The sequence below is a fragment of the Myxocyprinus asiaticus genome, chromosome 18 (genome assembly GCF_019703515.2).
Source record: "Myxocyprinus asiaticus isolate MX2 ecotype Aquarium Trade chromosome 18, UBuf_Myxa_2, whole genome shotgun sequence".
Classification (NCBI taxonomy): domain Eukaryota; kingdom Metazoa; phylum Chordata; class Actinopteri; order Cypriniformes; family Catostomidae; genus Myxocyprinus; species Myxocyprinus asiaticus.
Window position 1 is genome coordinate 10,293,904 of NC_059361.1, and position 20,947 is coordinate 10,314,850.

The window sequence follows — 20,947 nt, forward strand, 5'->3', positions numbered from 1 at the left end:
CACACACACATTTTTACTGCTGTTTTGATGCAGGTATTGTGGAAGTAACATGCTGTGTTCAGACACACATTTAAACCCTCTCTTTTTATCCCTCTCTGTCATACAGATGTGGATGAGTGTGAGGAGTCTAACAGCACAGTGTGTGATCAGGTGTGTGAAAACACTGCTGGAAGTTTCCGTTGCAGCTGTTTTTCTGGATACACACTGTCACCAGACCAGCGCTCCTGTACACCCAAACACAACTGTGAGTTTCAGTGTGTGTGTGTGTGTGTTGGACAGGGTTTGGGGGTTGGACAGAAAGTTTAGGGACAAAGACAAATTCTGCTTTTTCATAGAAAATGCATTAGATTTATTTGGTCAATTTAGGTAGAAGTTTTTTTTTTTTTTTGTATAACTGAATTTAATGGAATGATGGTGATAAATGGGGACATGCAAATTGGATGATATTCTGATGAAAAACAAGCACTTAAAAGTAAAATGTACATTTTATCTTAAAATATCTTTTGTTTTACACTACACAGAATCAGATTGATCAAATAATGTGATTAAAGGGTTAGTTCAACCAAAAATGAAAATTATTTCATGATTTACTTACCTTTAAGCCATTCCAGATGTGTATGACTTCTTCAGTACAACTGAAGTGAAGATTTTTATATGCACATTTCAGCTCTGCATGTCCATACAATGCAAGTAAACAGGAGCCATTAGGCTGCTGGCTATTTGATGGTCCAAAAGTCATATTTAGGCAGCATAAAAGTAATCCACATGACTCCAGTTGATCAATTAATGTCCTTTTGAAGCAAATCGATAGGTTTGTGTAAAAAATAAATTGATAATTAAAATGTTATTAACTTTAAAAAATAGTTTCCTGCCAGCAGTCGACACATCATTGACGTAAGCATAATGGCGTGTTCACGCGAGAAGTCGGAGCTTTGTATACAACAGAGAAACGAACGTCACGCGAGAGTTAGGTCATTTCAAACAGCAATCCAGCACTGGCTGGAAGCAACGATTTAAATTTAAAAACATTTTAATTGTTGATTTGTTTCTTACACCAGCCTATCGATTTGCTTCAGAAGACATTAATTGATCGACTGGAGTCGTGTGGATTACTTTTATGCTGCCTAAATATGCCTTTTGAACTGTCAAATAGCCAGCAGCCTAATGGCTCCTGTTTACTTGCATTGTATGGACATGCTGAGCTGAAATGTGCTTGTAAAAATCTTCACTTCAGTTGTACTGAAGAAGGAAAGTCATACACATCTGGGATGGTTTAAAGGTAAGTAAATCATGAGAGAATTTTCGTTTTTGGGTGAACTAACCATTTAAGTTCAGTATGCTGTTAATTTTATCAGCAGTTAGTCACAGGATGACCTGTATCTCTCCCTATTTGTGTGCCTCAGTGAGCTCCACTGGAAAATCTGACACTCAGATGAGTTCTGGATCATGTTCTCTCAACTGTCGGGACTTCATCAACATGAAAACCAGTTTACTGCAGATTAAACTCTTGCTGGGACACACACCTGCACAGGTAATGCACACAAACATACATTCTCAACACACCACAGATAAGCTCAAACACATCTCATCTACATGAATGCAGTCAAACACTCGCTTGTACACAATCTGTGTTCTCAGTGTATGTGTTCTGTGTGTGTGCATAGGGTTCGTCTCTGAGTCTGGACAACAGCAGTCACAAACCGTCTCCTGGATTAACAGGCAAAAATCCTGATAGTCACACACTCACTGGACCACCAGGGCCACCGGGACAACCCGGCCTACCAGGTACTTACAAACACATGTGAAAAGAACATACGTGAAAGCTAGAGATGCACCAATACTACTAGGTAGTACTCCTATTGGACAGATACATAGGGGGTAAATACTTGTACTTGGTATCGGTGTAATTTTTTCATATTTCCGAGTACAATACTTTAACATTATGACGTGGTTGCACATGCTGTTCATGGCGCTTTTAAGACCTATTTGAAAACATGAGAAACGTTTTGGTGTTTAAACCATTTAAATCTAGAATATATCAGTTTTTATTTGATTCATCTTTACCTGATATAAATGCGGCTTCTCACACTTGCGTAAGCTCTCTCTCTCTCCTCGCACGCTTGTGTGTGCGCGCGAAAGATCGCTTCCCCAAATGCTTGTCAGTCATCCATGATTTTTTAACTGATAATTCCAAATGTTTTCCTTCATTTTGGCAGATAAAAAACAGAAAGAAAAGAAGGAAAGGAAAACATTTGAAACTAGCATGAGTTTACATTTCCTTCATCTTCACGTGATATATATGGCTTCTCTCTTGCTCCACACGCTTGTGTTTAGGGGATAGCAAAAGGCTGCTTAAAATTTGACCAACCACCAGATTCACTTCCATTCTAAGTGCCTCAATGTAACCCAGATATTTGCTTTTTTTAAAGAAAAGGAAGGATGAGTCTAAATACATTTTTGTGTTAATCAACATTATGCCATAAATGCTGTCGATTGAGCTTAACTTGTACTGAACCCGGAACATTCCTTTAAATGATTTGATGTCACTAACCTGGGAAACTTGGGCAAATTCTGTGATTATTTCATTCTCAAAAGTGCTCATTCTATCAGCGTGGAACCTGATAACCAGGCGGACTGAAAACGTCCTGTGTCCGGATACCTGCGGAAGTTTCATTAAACCAGCCAATCAGATTTTGATCGAGAAAGCATCTTCCAGTTTTGTGTGCTATAAGCAGGTAGTTAGATAACGGACTGTGGGCAGTCTGTGTGCATGCCGGCTGAGACTAGGCACAACACAACAAACCCAGAACAAGTCAGTCAATTAATACAAAGGCCGCGTTGCCCACTCTGTGAATGGCCAAAACTGTATGCATAAAATAACAGTTAAAGCATGAATAACGTATCATATGTGTTAGCTAGGCTACTTTTAAAGGTAAGCTACACCCTGGTAAAATGCTCCTGTATGTTCATTTTCAATTACTGAAAACGCTAATATTGGCTGTACCAAGATATCAAATACAAATTGAATGGCATACGTATACAAACACAAAAGTACTTGTATTTTAACGATTGCACTATTTAACAAATTTGATAAGAATTATTTTGTTATAAATACCAAAAATGTCAAACCCTGGATGAATGCAAGAAAACAATCATTAAAAAACAAAAAACATTTTGAAGTATTTTGATTCACATTTGTCCTAATTTTAGGCCTCCTGGGTGAGCGAGGCGAGAAGGGAGACAGAGGGCAGCCTGGCCCCCAGGGGCCCAGAGGAGACATGGGTCCTATGGGGCCAAAGCCTGATCTAGAGCACATCAAGAGAGGCAGACGGGGCCCGGTGGTAAATCTGCACTGTCTGTTTTACTGACGTCTTATATAACACTCTGACAAACCTTAAAACCTCAACAATATCTGAGAGGAGTTTCCTGACACTACAAATGTACCTGTATATTCTCACTGTCTAGGTGAAACACAAAACATTGGATTAGAAAAATGTCTATGTATTATAATATTTGTTTTACATTTTTTGGTGTCAGACTTCATTGACGACCATCAGGAAATTACAACTGATTCAATTTTTAAAAAATGAACTTTTGTTTTTATATATTCTTTAGGGGCCTTCAGGAGCACCTGGAAAAGATGGACAGAAGGTGTATATGCATGTTTCTGTGTGTGTGAGAGAAAACACATTGCTTTTATTGTCAATGAACACCATATTTCACCTATACTTTAAAGGAATATTTCGGGTTCAATACAAGTTCGGCTCAGTCGACAGCATTTGTGGTGTAATATTGATTACCACAAAAGTTAATTTCGACTTGTCCCTCATTAATTTAAAAAAACAAAAATCTGGGTTACAGCGAGGCACTCACAATGGAAGTGAATATGTAAATGATCAATAACTCACTATTTCAAAATGATAGCCTTAAACAATATGCATTTTAACATGATTTTAGTGTGATAAATCGCTTGCTAACCTTTTCTGTGTAGAGTAATAGGCAATTTTACAACTTCGTTGCCATGACGTAACATCAACAAACCCTAAAACGACTGTACAAATGACCATTTAAACAACTTTACAGCTCAAATAATACATGAGTTTTAACAGAAGAATTAATGTAAGTGCTTTTATAAAACTATATGCTTCACATTTCTGCCTTAAAACCCTCCAAAAATTAGCCCCATTCACTTCCATTGTAAGTGCCTCACTGTAACCTCCATTTTTGCTTGATGAGTCAAAATTATTTTTTTTGGTAATCAGTATTATGCCACAAATGCTGTCGATTGAGCTTTGCTTGTACTGAACCCAGAATATTCCTTTAAAGGAATACAGTAGTTCACCCAAAAATGTAAATTCTATCAATATTTGGTGAGTAAATATACAGTTCCAAACTCATATCTCTTCAAATCTCCTTTTGTGTTCCATTGAAGAAAGTCAAACAAGTATAGAAGAACATGACGTAAATACTATGCTTGAAATAAAACAGCACGAATCGGTACATGAATAGTTTACGGTGAGTTTGTGAATATTTTCCCCTACAGGGAGACAGAGGTTTACCTGGACCCAGAGGAGCACCTGTAAGTTCCTCAGTAATCACCTCTCTGGATGAAACATTTTAGCAGCAAGTAAAACACTATTATTAAAATGAGAAGAAAGGATGTTCAGTCGTATATGCTATTGTTCTTCTTGTTCTTTAGGGTCCTCCAGGCTCTTTTGACTTCCTGTTATTGATGATGGCAGATATCCGTCATGACATCATCGAGCTGCAAGAGCAAGTGTTTGGAAAGAGGCATGGCATATCTCTGGATTCACCCACCCTTCCCAGCGGAGAGGCAGAGCTTGAAGACTGGGCTTCAGGACAGGGAGAGCTGATGCCAAACACGTGAGCATGTCATTCCAAGTGAGACCTGTCAATTAAGAGCAAAAAAGACGTGGCCAGTATCAAACAATGCTGCCCCTTTATCAGACTCGGCAAGTGTAACTGAAGTGAAGAGGACTACAGTAATAGGTAGACTCCATCTCACAGGAGAAAACATGTGATTTACATATGACATTATCACCCTTTCAACTGCTTTTGTGTCATTCATTATGTCAAATGAGTGGCATGTGCATAATGAGTTTTACACCAGTTTTATATGACATGAATGGTGAATATCTGACCAGGAGAACAGGGTTGGGAATCTAGAACCGGTTCTTATTCAGAAGTGGATTCATTTAAAACAAATACTAGAACCCAATAATTTTTATGATGTTCCATCCACTAATGGTTCAGAAATATCTGCTTTCTTTCATCAACCTCAAATGTCAAATGCATCAAAAGTGGAATGGAACACATCAGCATGGCTCAATGGGCAAGTAGCGCTCTTGATTGGAAAACATTTGCTTTTTGCCATTCGCGTGACTTGCTACAATACTACTTACTATTAAAAAAAATAACATTTTCCTATTACTCTAAAATGTGGGAAAAAGTAATAATATAGAATGAGTAGGTGTGTCTATAGTTTTGACTAATAGTATACTTTTAGTCAAAAGTATACCCCCCCCCCAATAAGCACAATTATTTCTCATGAACGTCTCTTTGATCCAGATCTGGATTTTAGGAAAAACAACTTTATTTCAGCATATGGTAAACAAATCACACACTTAAGATCTTATAAGATTTTCCACTTAGAAAAATTAACTACAAATGTTGCAATCTGAATTAAAGGTATAGTTCACCCAAATATGGAAATTGTCTCATCATTTACTCACTCTCATGCCATCCCAGATGACTTTCTTTCTTCTGCAGAACACAAAGATTTTTAGAAGAAATTTTCAGCTTTGTAGGTCCTTACAATGCAAGTGAATGGTGGCCAGAACTTTGACGATCCAAAAAGCACATAAAGGCAGCATAAAAGTAATCCATAAGACTCCAGTGGATAAATCCATATCTTCAGAAGCAATCAAACTGGTTATGGGTGAGAAACAAATCAATATTTAAGTCCTTTTTTACTATAAATCTCCACTTTCACATTCTTCTTTTGTTTTTGACGATTCACGTTCTTTGTGCATATCGCCACCTACTGTGCAGGGAGGAGAATTTATTGTAAAAAAGGAATATTGATCTCTGTCTCTCCCACACCTATCATGTCAACTCGGAAGGTATAGATTTAACCACTGGAGTCATATGGTTACATTTATGCTACCTTTATGTGCTTTTTGGACCTTCAAGGCCACCATTCACTTGCATTGTATGGACCTACAGAGCTGAGATTTCATTCTAAAAATCTTTGTTTGTGTTCAGCGGAAGAAAGAAAGTCAAACACATCTGGGATGGCATGAGGGTGAGTACATGAGATCATTTTTTGGGGGTGAATTATCCCTTTAAATTTGGATAAAATTTACACTTGAATTAGTGTAAAATGGCTAGAAATACAAAAATTATTTCTATTAAGAGTTATACTTGTTCATGTTTATTGAATCAAAACCTGCTGTAGTTTATCAGTTCATAAACTACATTCAACTCTCAAAGAGAGAGATTAAATGCAACATTAACTTGAATTTGAAAATACTCCCCTGCTAATACTTCTTAAAAATGAACTAAAGTTTCACAGCAAGACAAAAAATGTTTGTATTTTATCACGGTAAAGGTTATAAAATGTAAAACATGTAGCATACACATCCCTCATTACTAGTCATTATTCCTCTTTATAATGACAAATATATTTGATAATGAATGATAAGTATCTACATCTGTGACGTGGCACTCTCACAAGATTAACAGACATAACGTAAACACATTTAACAATTTATCACCCTGCAAGTCCTGAAAACAAAGTTCATATGTGCAGCTAAAACGTGTAATTGCTGACAGCGGCCTCCCAATGGCCCCGTTGTAACATAAAATGCCACCGAACAAATAATGCTCTTGGTGATGTCAATGACTACAGCCAACAAAGTGAAATCCTGCTGACATGATCATTGTCAAAAGCTAAATACTGCTGAGCTTCTTTTTTAAATGAAGTCACACTACTTAAAGAGATCCAAGACAACACACAGCAATTATGAAATCTACTTACCAGTAAATCAACAATATTTTAAATCAATGATAAAACAAAGTCTTCCTGAGATGAGGGTTAGAATACCCCACTCTATAAGTTCATAACATATTAAAAAGAATAATATGTTAAAATATGTAAAAAGAATAAGAAGTGTTTCTATAAAGAGGTATTGCATGTCGGTTAAAAGACAGAGTGTGCAATTATATGCAAAGGTATATATATTGCTACAGATATGAAGTGTGAGTGGAAAAGTGTTTCCTCTTAGGAGACAAGGACAGATATTCAATTAAAAAATATGTATTTACTTTGACCCCTTGCCCTTTGTTTAATGGTAGAAAAAAATATGTGATGGCCAGGTTTTAAGGTCAAGGAGCATTTTAGACTCCCCAAATGGTGCAGTCATCCATAATGTATGCCAACAGTTATCCACAGCACTCCACAGTGTAAAAAACACAATGCAATGCACGGAGCTGGTCTAGCAAATGTCTTTGTTGTTGGTGATGTGGTTGATCTCACTGCTGTATGAAGAATCCCAGTCTCTTTCAAATACTTCTTGTAGCTGCTCTTGGACTGTAGGGGTTGTCGACTGAGCTGAAGTCTGGTTCACCACTAATGCAGAACCAGCAGTGTTCACAAAGTAGTCTCCTGACCAGTTAGAGGTACCTGAGTAGTATGAAAACAGCATAAAAGTAAAGCAATAATCAATACCTAAATCAAGTCAGATCTTAAAGAAGTCAGATTAAGAAAAACATTAAGGGGGTGTACATTGGCAGTTCTTAGAAAGTTTATAGAATTTTAAGAGTTTATAAGAGGAATAATTAGAATAGAACAGAAGAAAATAAAATGTAATATAAAAATTTGGTGGCATACCAATGTAGGCAACCTTATCTGTGACCATGTACTTGTTATGGTTTACTCTGGCAAATGGAATTTCCTTCTGCCGAGGGTTGGAAGGCACAGTAAAAATTTTCTGTGAAGAACAACAATAATTATTGCAAGTTTATTACAGGCATAGACGGTAGTTGAACAGCTGTAGTCCATTTAACCAGTTCCCTTCCCTACTTATTAATTGCTGCTTATTAACCAGAGCAATCTTGAAAAAACTTGAAATATTTTCTAGCTTTGGTACAAAAGCATCTGCTTAGATTATTCTTCTAATGTAACATAATGCATCATGGCCTTTAGAGTAGGGATGGAAATTGTAGGGAATTTTTAACAGTTCCATTAATGATTCTTTTAGTACTTTCGAGGACGAAATATTTGGAAATAAGTAATGCAATTCTTATTTTATTTACTGCACTCAGCAGTCTGATATTAAAAGATGAGATCATTTCATATTTTATCACAACAGATTCTTGCAAAACGGTGTTTACATAGACTTTAAGATATTTTATTCATTCATTAATTTGTATAAAACACCACAAATTACAACAAAATTAAACCTCTCCACAGTGAAGCTTCGGTAAATAACAAACATGGCATTCGAGGAAGACTTTATTCTTAATCGCTTCGCTTTATTTCCAGATATTCCAGAGTTGTTGCTGTTTTTGTTTCCTTAACTGTGCATCGTAACCTGGAGCTGAATTGTGCTTTAATAGTGAGGTTTTCCTCTTACGTAAAACTCAGGGATTCCCCCAATGTACGAGTGCATAATATGCGTGAACACGAGGGACCGTCGATATTTTACATTGGTGTGTGTAAATGGCTATAGTTTATAGTGTATGTGCTGTTCCCACTGTACTCTTTCCGATATGTTGACTTGGGCTCCATCCTGTGACGTTTGTTATTCGGTCTGTTCACGCACATGCGCACTCTACAAACACCCATCAGAACGCTGCTTACATGGCCACATTAAGCTGCGTTCTCAAGGAGAAACCTGGGTGTGTTAAACAGCTTTCTCTTAATCCTTTAAGCGGTGTAAGGAAATCTCGTTTACATGACGTTTCAGAACACCACTTTCTGCAAAAACTCTGGAATAAACCGTTTTCTTAAGTGCATGTGAAATATGGTCATTGGTTCAGGAATCAGGCTGCACTGGTCGCACTGTAGATTTAAAAGAAATGGACCATAAGTTTAATTCGTTCGGGAATCCGACTACACTGGTTACGCAGTATGTTTCGTGCTGCTGATTCACTAACGGTGTTGCACTGCCGCTGAATGCTAGGGCAGGAAACATTGTCAGAGTATTTTAGCACGGTGTCCTGTCCGCATCAACAGAAGAATGCACATTCAAGAACCATTAACAGAACCTAAAGTCATAAAAATAATTCAGTACCAGTGTTTTTTTGTTTTTTTTTTAATGGAACCGATTCTGAATAAAAACTGGTTCTCAGATCCCAAAACTACTTTTGATGTAACATCACATAGCAGACAACATATGAACTCATGCATGTATTGTCAAAGCTATATAGTACCAGCTGGGAAGCTTAAAGCACAGATTTACATTTATTCATTTGGCAGATGCTTATATCCAAAGCGACTTACAAAAGAGGAAAACATAAGCGAATCATCTTAAGGAGACAGTGGTATGAAAAGTGCCATATTACACAGTTTCACTAGCATCAGAATAGTATTCAAAACAGATTAAAGTGCAACAAGAATTTTGGTTAAGTGCTCATGGAGGCACTCATAAGGCACTCACCACTTGAATGTCCAGCTTGTTCCTGTCCTGCAAGGAAACAAGTGAGCGGAGGAAAGGGAACATGATTGGGTTGGTACTCCCCCAGCAACTGATCAGCAGACGCACCCGAACTTTACGCTCATAAGCCACACGGCGCAGCTGGGTGTCAATATCTGCCCAGTACCTGCAAGATATCACAGAGAGCCAGGGTCAAAGATAACAGCTATTTTTAGAGGCCTATTTGGAAATGTAGAAATGTCCGTTGTTAATGACAACAGACATTTTGGACCAAAATCATGGCCATTTTTCACCCTCTCACTGACCCCAAGAATTAAACATGCACTTGTCGCTGTGCCTTTAAGACAACAAAGTAAACTACTTCATCCTGTCTATCTCACTGTCTTGGCAGGTCAAGTTTTTGAATACTATAGAAGTGTCATTGACACGGAAATGCAGGCGGTCATACATGTGTATATATATATATTTTTTATTTTTTAACAGGAAAGGTAGTGGGGACAAATGGGGAACCTGGGTCTCCATGATCACACTGCTCTGACATGCATGTTTTTATAGAAAAATAAAACTCTTATTTCAAAACATGAAGGACCAGTTCATTTCTCAAGATAAAATGCCTTTAAATGAACGATGAAACTAACTTCTAATTCTTAAACTATATGCCACAAAACTTCATAATGAACAAACTTTGGGCTGGTTGGTTATGAAACATACTATTTTAAGCACAGTGCAGGGTAGACTACTTTTTTTTTTTTTTTTTAAATGTGGTACTGATAACAATCACATGACTTAAATTGCAGTCAGTAATGTAATATCTTAGAATACATGTTAAAGTATCTGATTAATCTGATTGCTTTTGGATTACCTCTGACCTAATTCTTGTTTATTTGAGGTCACATGCATTTGAGTAGGATAAACTTGTACCAATTTGGCATAATGTTGACAAAATGCATTAAAAGAAACGTACTTAATCAAAGTATGAGAACTGATATGATTTTTTTGTGTGCTTTTACTCGCTACTTTGTGTGTTTGTTTCTGAACGAAATAAAAAAGGCACTTAAAATGTTCTTAATTTTAATCATTTTCTCCTGACATTTTTTTACATTACTAACACCATGTGTGTTAACTGATTAGACCAGTTATATTTGTAAATCAGCATCATAAAAAACAGAAACTGTCTCAAAAATTGTTGCAAAAGGACATTGTCCATTTTTGAAGCTGAGTACAAAAGCATTTTGCGAAACTAAAACTAACTTTACAGCACTAATGCAATTGGTTCGGCATTTGTGTGGATTACCACTCCATCTTCAGTGTAATTATGGATGGTGCTAGTATCAGGTCTGTGTGTACAATTCCACCCCAATTCAAAAACACTTGAAGACTTACTGAACGTAAATCAGCTGTAGGCTGATTTAGAATGAAGAATTATGGGGATCAATAAATTAATATGTAATCATGTAATCCATAAAAAGTAACTGTAATCTGAGTATTTAAAATGTAATTTAATCAAATTGCAAGTAATTGTTTTTGTAATCTGATTATGTAATCCATATAACATGTAATCTGTTACTACCAGCCCTGTTTTAAGCATATATCTGTAAAAGGGAATTAGAGCATATATCACAGACCTTTGAGGTCTGGAGAACTCCATAGTGGGAAGATAGTTCATCACAGCAATGTAGACAAACTGCTGGGCGTCCCCAATCACACTGAGGATAGACTGCAGGTCTGGAGTCCTACCTTCAGCACACAATGATGGAGGAGAACTCTGTTTGAGAGACAGACAGACAAACAGAAAGACCTTTATGTTCCCCAATCTTGACTCAATTACGCCAAATAAAACTGCAACTAGCAGAGTAAACAACACCAGAACAAGGAACAATGTAACCCACAAAAATTCCAACAGGCACTGTTTTGTCTTCAATGTGATTATATTTATTGTATTAGCAACAGTTGAAGTCAGAAGTTTACATACACCTTAGCCAAATACATTTAAACTTCACAATTCCTGACATTTAATCGTAGAAATCATTCCCTGTCTTAGGTCAGTTAGGATCACTACTTTATTTTAGGAATGTGAAATGTCAGAATAATAGTAGAGAGAATTATTAATTTCAGCTTTTATTCCTTTCATCACATTCCCAGTGAGTCAGAAGTTTACATACACTTTGTTAGTATTTGGTAGCATTGCCTTTAAATTGTTTAACTTGGGTCAAACTTTTTGGGTAGCCTTCCACAAGCTTCTCACAATAAGTTGCTGGAATTTTGGCCCATTCCTCCAGACAGAACTGGTGTAACGGAGTCAGGTTTGTAGGCCTCCTTGCTCGCACACGCTTTTTCAGTTCTGCCCACAAATTTTCTATTGGATTGAGTTCAGGGTTTTGTGATGGCCACTCCAATACCTTGACTTTGTTCTCCTTAAGCCATTTTGCCACAACTTTGGAGGTATGCTTGGGGTCATTGTCCATTTGGAAGACCCATTTGCGACCAAGCTTTAACTTCCTGGCTGATGTTTTGAGATGTTGCTTCAATATATATATTGAACAGTTCTATATTAAGTTAGTGTTGCATGGTATGCCACTACTGTGGTACTCAAGCTTCTAAGTATTAAGTGGTGATACCGCTGTGTTTTTTATTAATTACAGTTGTATGAATGTTAGTAGTGGTATTCGGTTGAACTCGTAATGTGGAACTATATATCCACATCATTTTCCTTCCTCATGATGCCATCTATTTTGTGAAGTGCACCAGTCCCCCCTGCAGCAAAGCACCCCTACAACATGATGCTGCCACCCCCATGCTTCATGGTTGGGATGGTGTTCTTCGGCTTGCAAACCTCACCCTTTGTCCTCCAAACATAATAATTGTCATTATGGCCAAACAGTTCAATATTTGTTTCAGTAGACCAGAGGACATTTCTCCAAAAAGTAAGATCTTTGCCCCCCCTGTGCACTTGCAAACTGTAGTCTGGCTTTTTTATGGTGGTTTTGGAGCAGTGGCTTCCTTGCTGAGCAGCCTTTCAGGTTATGTCGTAATAGGACTCGTTTTGCTGTGGATATAGATACTTGCCTACCTGTTTCCTCCAGCATCTTCACAAGGTCCTTTGCTGTTGTTCTGGGATTGATTTGCACTTTTCGCACCAAACTACGTTAATCTCTCAGAGACAGAATGCATCTCCTTCCTGAGCGGTATGATGGCTGCGTGGTCCCATGGTGTTTATACTTGTGTACTATTGTTTGTACAGATGAACGTGGTACCTTCAGGCGTTTGGAAATTGCTCCCAAAGATGAACCAGACTTGTGGAGGTCCATAATTATTTTTCTGAGGTCTTGGCTGATTTATTTTGATTTTCCCGTATGTCAAGCAAAGAGGCACTAAGTTTGAAGGTAGGCCTTAAAATACATCCACAGGTACACCTCCAATTCAGTACACCTCCTATCAGAAGCTAATTGTCTAAAACTTGACATCATTTTCCGGAATTTTCCAAGCTGCTTAAAGGCACAGTTAACTTAGTGCATGTAAACTTCTGACCCACTGGAATTGTGATATAGTCAATTAAAAGTGAAACAATCTGTCTGTAAACAATTGTTGGAAAAAATTACTCATGCCATGCACAAAGTAAATATCCTAAACGACTTGACAAAACTATGGTTTGCTATTATTAAATCTGTGGAGTGGTTAAAAAATTTGTTTTAATGACTTAAACCTAATTGCATGTAAACTTCTGACTTGTATGCCTTTGCTTCACTATGTTTCTTGGTTGAAACCTGTGTATTGTTTGTATATTGTTATACTGTACATTGTATATACTCATTCTCCTATATATTTATGACTGAAGTGTGTGGACCACCCCCCAAGTTTTTCATTATTTATTATTACACTTGTGTACATGTTGAAGTGACAATAAGAAGTGATTCGATTGGGTTTAAAGATGTTCTCTTTAGATCAACTTATTCAGTGTGTGGGTATTTTCTTACTGATAGGTAGACACTGGCGTCAGTCCCATTGAGTGACAGTTGCATGGGTGTGTCCTTATTGTACAGAGTGGTGTATTTGCTGGGCCAGTGGGAGGGAACTGTCTTGGTCTGATTCAGGTACCAATAGGCCTCGAAGATCTTCCCCAGGTCATCAGCAAGACAGCTGCAGTCGTACACAACTGCACCCAACTCCTTCACCTGAGAAGGGACAAAATGTTAAAGGTGCACCAAGTAAGATTTTAGCAAGGATTTAGCTGGCTTTATAAAGCACAGAAGTGTTTTGCTGCTGACGCGAAGTTAAATATGTGCCGCGTTCCTCAACAGCTCGAGATGCACATAAGCCTGGTGTCCTTCTACTCCAGAAGACAGAAATGCAAGGCTGTTTCAATGCTATTCTGAAGTTAGAAGATTCTCACTGAGGGCCTGCGAGATGGGAATAATGCAGGCTGCTTTTGCCAGTATGCGGGATATAACTTGGTGTAGTCGCAGATTAGGACTTTGCTAGCTGTCGGGAAAGTTTAAACCGCCATCCGTCACACTGTAAACTTGTGGCATCAATTAAAGGGGTTTCTGATGCACTTTGTGTTAATATTTTCGCTGGACATTGTGTCCAACAATTTTTTAATTTGTTGAACATTGGGACGTTTTAATGGTCAAAAATCATTATTTACTTGCTAACGGAAACCCTGGTGTAACACATTCAGTACATTTACAGTATAACTAGATAGGTACCCTAAGATTGTCAAGACAAATTTTGATGTTGGCTGATAGATGGATAGAGAAAGAAAGTAGACTTGGCCCATTTGAACATTCTATAGGACAGAATAGAGGAATCCAGCGACACTTGTGGTAAAAGAAACTTTAACTTAAAATTAATAAAACAAACCAACGCATTTCGGCACATAGGCCTTCATCAGGGTTAAAATAAAAGTACAAAACATGAACATTTAAAACAACTCTGATTATTAATAAGAGAGCACACTATGACAACCAATCAGTATGGGCCCTGGAATTAATAGGTAAGTAACATAATTACTTGGCTAAAAAAAGGATCGCCACAATGCTAGGGTGTTGTACTGTAAGCCATTGCTATGCATTTGCTAAAGTGTTCTGAGTGGCTGTTAGTGTGTTGATATGTGGTTTCCAGGGTGTTAGGGTGTTCTGGGTATACTGGTCCAAGTCTCAAGGAAATTCATGTCCCTAGCAATGGCTCAGGAACCTCCTTTTAATGGAGCTTTTTTGCCTGTTTTATAATCCACCTGGCAAAAATCATAAGAGCTTACAAAAGTAATAGCACAACTTTCCTCAACAGGCCGCACAATTTCAGCAGTGATGGACTGAGCAGTTGCTAAGGCTGTCAAAATTCGAATATTTTTCAAATTTAAATGTAAAATGCACATTCGCATGCAAAAACAAAGCATTTGAATTTTAGATGTGGGCCAAACAGTGACTATGACTTAAAGTGTTTCTGTTGTGCTCCGTCTAGTGTCCTTTTAAACAGACCCTATTGCTGCACTGCGATAAGATTATATGCAATTACGAGTTCAATCGAATACCACTACTAACATTCATACAACTGTAATTAATGAAAAACACAGCGGTATCGCCACTTAATACTTTGAAGCTTGAGTACCACAGTAGTGGCATACCATGCAACACTAACTTAATATAGAACTGTTTGTTAAAGTGTTTCTTTTCTCAGTTTACTTTTTACTTGAGATTTGAGAATATGAATGGGCTGAAAATCATTTGGTTTTAAAATCTGTTGCACTTCAATTTAAAACTATATGCATTTTTGTTAAAAAGGTATGTTCTTTGCAATAAAACAACAACAACAAAAGACAATGCTATTTGGTTTTATTTAGTCATTGCGCCCTCTTGTAGACCTGGGAGACAACACTGATTTAAAAATATGGTGATCACTGATAGCTTTTCCCCCTAACTGAAATAATGTCTTCTAGTTCTAATTTTTTTTAATATTTAAGTGAAAATTTCGGATTTAGTTTCTTAGACCTACAAGTTACACACCACAATTTAATACATAGGATTTTTATAATACATAGGAATAGTTATCGTAATGCTTGCCATATCATTCACTAATAATGGTTTTATGGAATATGGTAACGATATAATATGAAACTGTGATATTTAAAAGTTATGAGGTAATATGAAGTTGTAGACAATGCAAAAGTGACCTGGGTAAGTGATCTCCAGTCCATATTGGCGCTGCCTATGTATATGTGCTTCTTATCTACGATCCAGAATTTTGTATGCAGCACACCTGTCGTCAGCTCTCGCATGTTCACCATTCGCACGTCAGCTCCTGCGACAGGAAATGCACTCCTTTAAATGCCATACTTTCAGGCCTAAATATCAAAAATGAATCATTTGAAACTACAATACATTAACTCTTTTCCTTGGGTAATCCTGTCTTAAGCTGTGTTGAGAAATTATTTTGTTTTTTGTTTTGCCATAGCATCAAATCAGGCAGACCTCATGTTGACTTACCAGAGTCCACAAGGAACCCAATGTCTTCCACAGGTTTCTTCTCTGATGGTGTATCGACCGCAATTCGAACAGACACTTTCCCAGAGAGCCGCCCTAATTCCTGCAGAATCTGCTCACCCTAAAAAGTACAGATCACTCAGACAAACAAAAAATAACTGTTGGTGAGAATTCAGTTAACTTCAAGTCCAAACCTGATTGGCTGTAGTCTCATGTGTCTGTGTGTCACTATTTGTAAGAGTCCAGTAGAAGGAGGCAATGTCCAAACTGGTTTGAGCACCAGATATAAGGTTAAGCCATGCTTCATATATGGATTGGTGAGAGGTAGAGGAGTTAAACACTAGTCCTTCAGGAATACTCTCCACTAAAACAATCCTGTAAATGACAAGATAGATTTTTAACAGACACTATAAACAGCTGGCAACAAAACCATAAACTCAGACTTTATTGAAAATGCAGATGTGAAACTGTGTTTGCTATGGTTAACCTCATTTACCTGTGGACCACTAAAACACTCAAAGGCTTTGTTCAGATTTGAATGCAAATCAGTTCAAGTTGTTCACAAACCAGATCCAAATCACATATTTCTGTGGTTTGAAATCCGATTAAAATCCATTTTCTTATCAGATCTGATTTCAAGTATTTTTTTTCCATAGGTAACGTCATATAAAGTGTGCAATATTGTCTGGTATGGTGTCATTTTTGCTTACTTATTTCTCATATAGCAAACTATGTAACATTTATGAAGTGAATAGTGAATGACTTAGTATATGCATGATTCAATACTATGTACATAAAGTACTATATGCTATGATGCATACGTCCTAAATCGCTGATGTTTTTCTATACTGACAGCTACTCTCAGTTGTTACAGGAGTCTCTTGCAATCGTGCTGATGACTATGCCATCACTATAGCAACCGATGTAGATGCACCAGATAGTTGACTACGATCTCAGAAGAAATAACAAAATTTAACTTCGAAAATTACAGTGTGATCAGTCAATCCTAAAGATCTGATATAAAAACAAATGTATTGTGAACAAAGCCAATGAACCTGAATTCATAGCCTGAAAAAATAAATAAGACATGTTCTTCACAATATAATAAGTGACCCAAATTGAGCTCCCTTGGTGGGCATCTACCTGCAGGGATCAGTACAGGTCTCTCTGATTAGATGATGCTCCTGCTGTCCAGGTGATTTTGAGGAGGAGGTTGTTGCCATAGGAACAAGCAGGGTTTGGAGGGACAGGAGTATCAACAGCACTGTGGTTAGACAGGTAAGGACGATCAGACACCTGTAAAACTACACACAGAGATGGGACAGGTTCAAAACCTGCGTGCAACAACAGGAATATACATACGTATGGGACAAAGTAAAGACAGCCGCTCATTATTGCAATATAAACACCGATAGGGTGAGCAGGCAAAGCATATGGGACTAATATGTAGGGGTTTATTTGGCAATAATAACTGGCTGACTGTACATTATCACACTTATTACAGAGTAACTTAACAAATAAATACATAAATAAACTAGAGTCAAGTTGAAATTACTTTATTAAAGGGATAGTTCACACAAAAATTATAATTCTGTCAACATTTACTCACCCTCATGCCATCCCAGATGTGTGACTTTAGTCTGCAGAACACAAATGAAGATTTTTAAAAGAATATTTCAGCTATGTAGGTCCATACAATGCAAGTGAATGGTGACCAGACATTTGAAGCTCCAAAAAGCACATAAAGGCAGCACAAAAGTAATCCATATGACTCCAGTGGTTTACTCCATGTCTTAAGTAATCTAATCGATTTTGGATGGATGACCACTGAAAATGTAACTAATTTTTCACTGTACATCTTGCCATTGCAGTCTCAGCATGATCATGACTTCAAGTTCGATTATACTTCCTAGTGCTTGGCGCATCCGCAGAGCTCTAGATGTAATAGAGCTTGAAATCATGATCTCCAAGGAGAATGCAGATGTCAAGATTTAAAGTAAAAAAGGAGTTACTTTTTTTGTCTGTTCTCATGCAAAATCAATTGGATTGCTTCAGAAAATTTGGATTAAACCATTGGAGTCTTATGAATTACTTTTGTGCTGCCTTTATATGCTTTATGGAGCTTCAAAGTTTTGGTCACCATTCACTTGCATTGTATGGATCTACAGAGCTGAAATATTCTTCTAAAAATCTTTGTGTTCTGCTGAAGAAAGTAAGTCATACACAACTGTGATGGCATGAGGGTGAATAAATAAGAGAATTTTCATTTTTAGGTGCACTGTCCCTTTAAATGAGAAGAAAGAAACCACTGATTTTAAATTGAGAGCGAGAGAGAGAATTTACTTTCTTTAATACCTTTTGTGAGCTAAGATGTGTTTCTCCTCTTAGCTCCACGTCAACCATCTTAAGATTTCAAAGAAAATAAGAATTCTAGTTTAAATGTATAAAGTTTGTGCATACATTTGTGAACAAAAACAATAGATAACGTTCAAACAATACTTGAATTTAAAATGTGTGGAACAAATAATTAAAATCATTCATTATAATTTGTTTTAAATAAAAACTACATATAATATACCTTTTCATAAGGAATATCCAACTTCATCGTGTCAAGTTTCACCAACACATTACGAGGAAACACGAATCCTAAAAACATACAAGGTTAGTCAAGCATTGCTCTGGGCATGTGCCCGTTTGTGCATGCTGCCATTCATTGTTCAATCTCCTGTGTCCAAACATTTCTATACACACAGGCCTTTTTTCCAGCTCAAAATACTGAAAGAGCCGGGCGTCAGCATTAGTGGCTACAGACAGAACAGCCAGGTGACCGACCAATAAGCAGTCTTGATGAGCTTGGCAAATGTTTCGCACACACAACTGGTTCTTTGAGCTGTCATCTGATTTAGTGGAAGTGTTTTTTTGAAGATGTAAAGGTAAAATGAAGAAATGCTGATTATGTTTGAGTCATGAGCACGGAATCGCGTGCCAAAAATTCCTGACAACAGACAATGTGATCTAGTTATGTACTCTGTTCTGGTGTTTTCTGTTATGAGTTATGCAAGATTCCATAGACAGTCCATAGATTCACTTGAGACATTTACAGTGTACATATTATGTGTGGATATTAGCTTCATAATGCCTTATAAATCACCATAGCATTAGAGCTAATTTCAGAAATGCGGTGTAAAAGCCAGTTAAAATGCAATTTGGTTGGTTGATGGGGAGACAAATCTTCTTGAAAACATGTACTGAAGCCCATGACCAGTGTTGTGTGAGTTACTCAAAAAAAGTACTCTAAAAAAGTTATTAATTACTAACTACTAATTACATCTTCTACAGTGTAATTAGATTACTGTACTAATTACTCTGTCTGAAAAGTAACTGCATTACTTATTACTAGTTACTTTCTAAAACCCTTATCAACCTTGACCAGATGAAAAATACATGGACAGACATGAAATTGTTCTTTTAATTCTTTCAAATAAATCATATGAAATCAAATAAATTATTCATGAACTGGCCAAAGAATTTAAGGGGGCTGCATTAAATTAGAAAACTTACATTTTCACATTAGACCTTAAATTTCGATTTTAAATTCACTGTTGTTTTATATAGAATTGTTCTATAGTCTATACAATATTTAACACAATTACATCAGAAGTAACTAATTAAATGATTGAAATTAAGAGTAATCCCTTACTTTTTCCAACGAAAATGTAATTTAATTACAGTAATTAATTACTTAGTAATGCATTACACCCAACACTGCCCATGACATAAATGGCTTTAAACCTCTCTTGTATAAAATCAGTCCCAAATAGTTCTCTCGTGAGTCTAATCATTAACAAGTCCTGAACATGCTTCTATAATAGGACAAATGGACTAGGACACCACAAAATACTTGTGCAACTTTATAAAACTTGAAATGCATTGCAAGTGGAACAATACCCCACTGGAATTATATCCGAGTATTGAAATAATGGGTTTGTCTCATAACCTAGTGAGCTGCCAAGACAGCATTTTTGGAGATCACTGCAAGCGCCTATGTTCATAATAATGAATGCTGTCTAGATAGGCAGCTCGCAAGGATTTGAAACACGGCAATGGTCTATTTCTTTCCTTCGTAAATATACTGTACATACGGTAAACAACATATGTGTATTAAATGTCCCTATTGTTGCATTCTGGGTTTGCATGCATTATCTTTTTCAACATATATTGCTCAACACGACAACTTATTCGAAGGAAAAGAAAGACATACCTGTGATCTAGCAGCTTACAAAGCGAATCATCTCGTGTGAGCCGCAGCGGAATTGATGGCTATCAATAATCTCTATTTACAAAGTAAAACAAGTGGTCCCAGTTAAAAGTTACTATGTGAAGTCGGTGTAAATAATGAGTTGCCCTACTTCAGTTCGCTGTGTATGAAGCTCGTATAGTGTCACGTGACCACACTCAAACGTGTTCATCTGTGTCACGTGACCACACTCAAACGCGTTCATCTGTGTCACGTGACATCACTGTATGGCCATATTTGGTACCAAAACGGCAAAACCTTTGCTTTTATTTATAAAACTTATTAAAATGATTCTGAGGTTTACTTACAAAACCATAAATGTTATTTTAAACAGTTATTCATAGCTTTCAAATTCCATGCAATGATGAAATAGAGACATAAAACTCTGAAAACATTCAAAATGTTCAGAAAATTTGAGTAAGGTCTGTACCTCCTGTAGGAGCCATTTCACTATTTGATCGTATTTGAATTTGATTTAGTATTTTTCTTTT

General features: G+C 37.0%; 2 protein-coding genes across 6 annotated transcripts in view; one reads left to right on the forward strand and one right to left on the reverse strand.

Annotated features, from left to right (window-relative positions):
- Positions 1-11,298, forward strand: part of LOC127456187 (collagen and calcium-binding EGF domain-containing protein 1-like) — a 21,658-nt gene extending 10,360 nt beyond the window's left edge. For all 4 annotated transcript variants that reach the window (XM_051724553.1, XM_051724554.1, XM_051724555.1 and 1 more), the window contains 8 exons: positions 107-244; positions 1,404-1,531; positions 1,665-1,785; positions 3,211-3,341; positions 3,616-3,651; positions 4,544-4,579; positions 4,700-4,884; positions 10,164-11,298. In XM_051724553.1, coding sequence (XP_051580513.1) covers positions 107-244; positions 1,404-1,531; positions 1,665-1,785; positions 3,211-3,341; positions 3,616-3,651; positions 4,544-4,579; positions 4,700-4,884; positions 10,164-10,218 — 830 coding nt within the window. In that variant the 3' untranslated portion in view covers positions 10,219-11,298. The remainder of the gene's footprint in view (positions 1-106; positions 245-1,403; positions 1,532-1,664; positions 1,786-3,210; positions 3,342-3,615; positions 3,652-4,543; positions 4,580-4,699; positions 4,885-10,163) is intronic.
- On the reverse strand, positions 5,572-20,614 carry LOC127456182 (5'-3' exonuclease PLD3-like). 2 transcript variants are annotated; one of them, XM_051724547.1, is made up of 12 exons: positions 20,421-20,614; positions 18,738-18,805; positions 18,515-18,562; positions 17,303-17,463; positions 16,354-16,534; positions 16,163-16,280; positions 15,850-15,977; positions 13,655-13,852; positions 11,306-11,445; positions 9,684-9,846; positions 7,913-8,012; positions 5,572-7,705 (listed from the first exon to the last, which is right to left on the reverse strand). In XM_051724547.1, exons 2-12 carry the CDS (start codon positions 18,762-18,764, stop codon positions 7,518-7,520), a joined length of 1,452 nt encoding a protein of 483 aa, XP_051580507.1. In that variant the 5' UTR covers positions 18,765-18,805; positions 20,421-20,614; the 3' UTR covers positions 5,572-7,517. The 2 variants fall into 2 exon arrangements, with proteins under 2 accessions (XP_051580507.1, XP_051580509.1); XM_051724549.1 differs by lacking the exon at positions 18,515-18,562.
- Between the last annotated feature and the right edge of the window lie 333 nt (positions 20,615-20,947).

Bases quoted from the DNA above. Each gene is read 5' to 3' on its own strand.
- LOC127456182 (XM_051724547.1), bottom strand. From the start codon at position 18,764: ATGAAGTTGGATATTCCTTATGAAAAG. The intron at 16,535-17,302 runs GTAGATGCCCAC...TGTCATTTACAG, and splicing joins ACCTGTACTGATCCCTGCAG to GATTGTTTTAGTGGAGAGTA. The intron at 9,847-11,305 runs GTCTGTGATATA...GATATCTTGCAG, and splicing joins GAGTTCTCCAGACCTCAAAG to GTACTGGGCAGATATTGACA.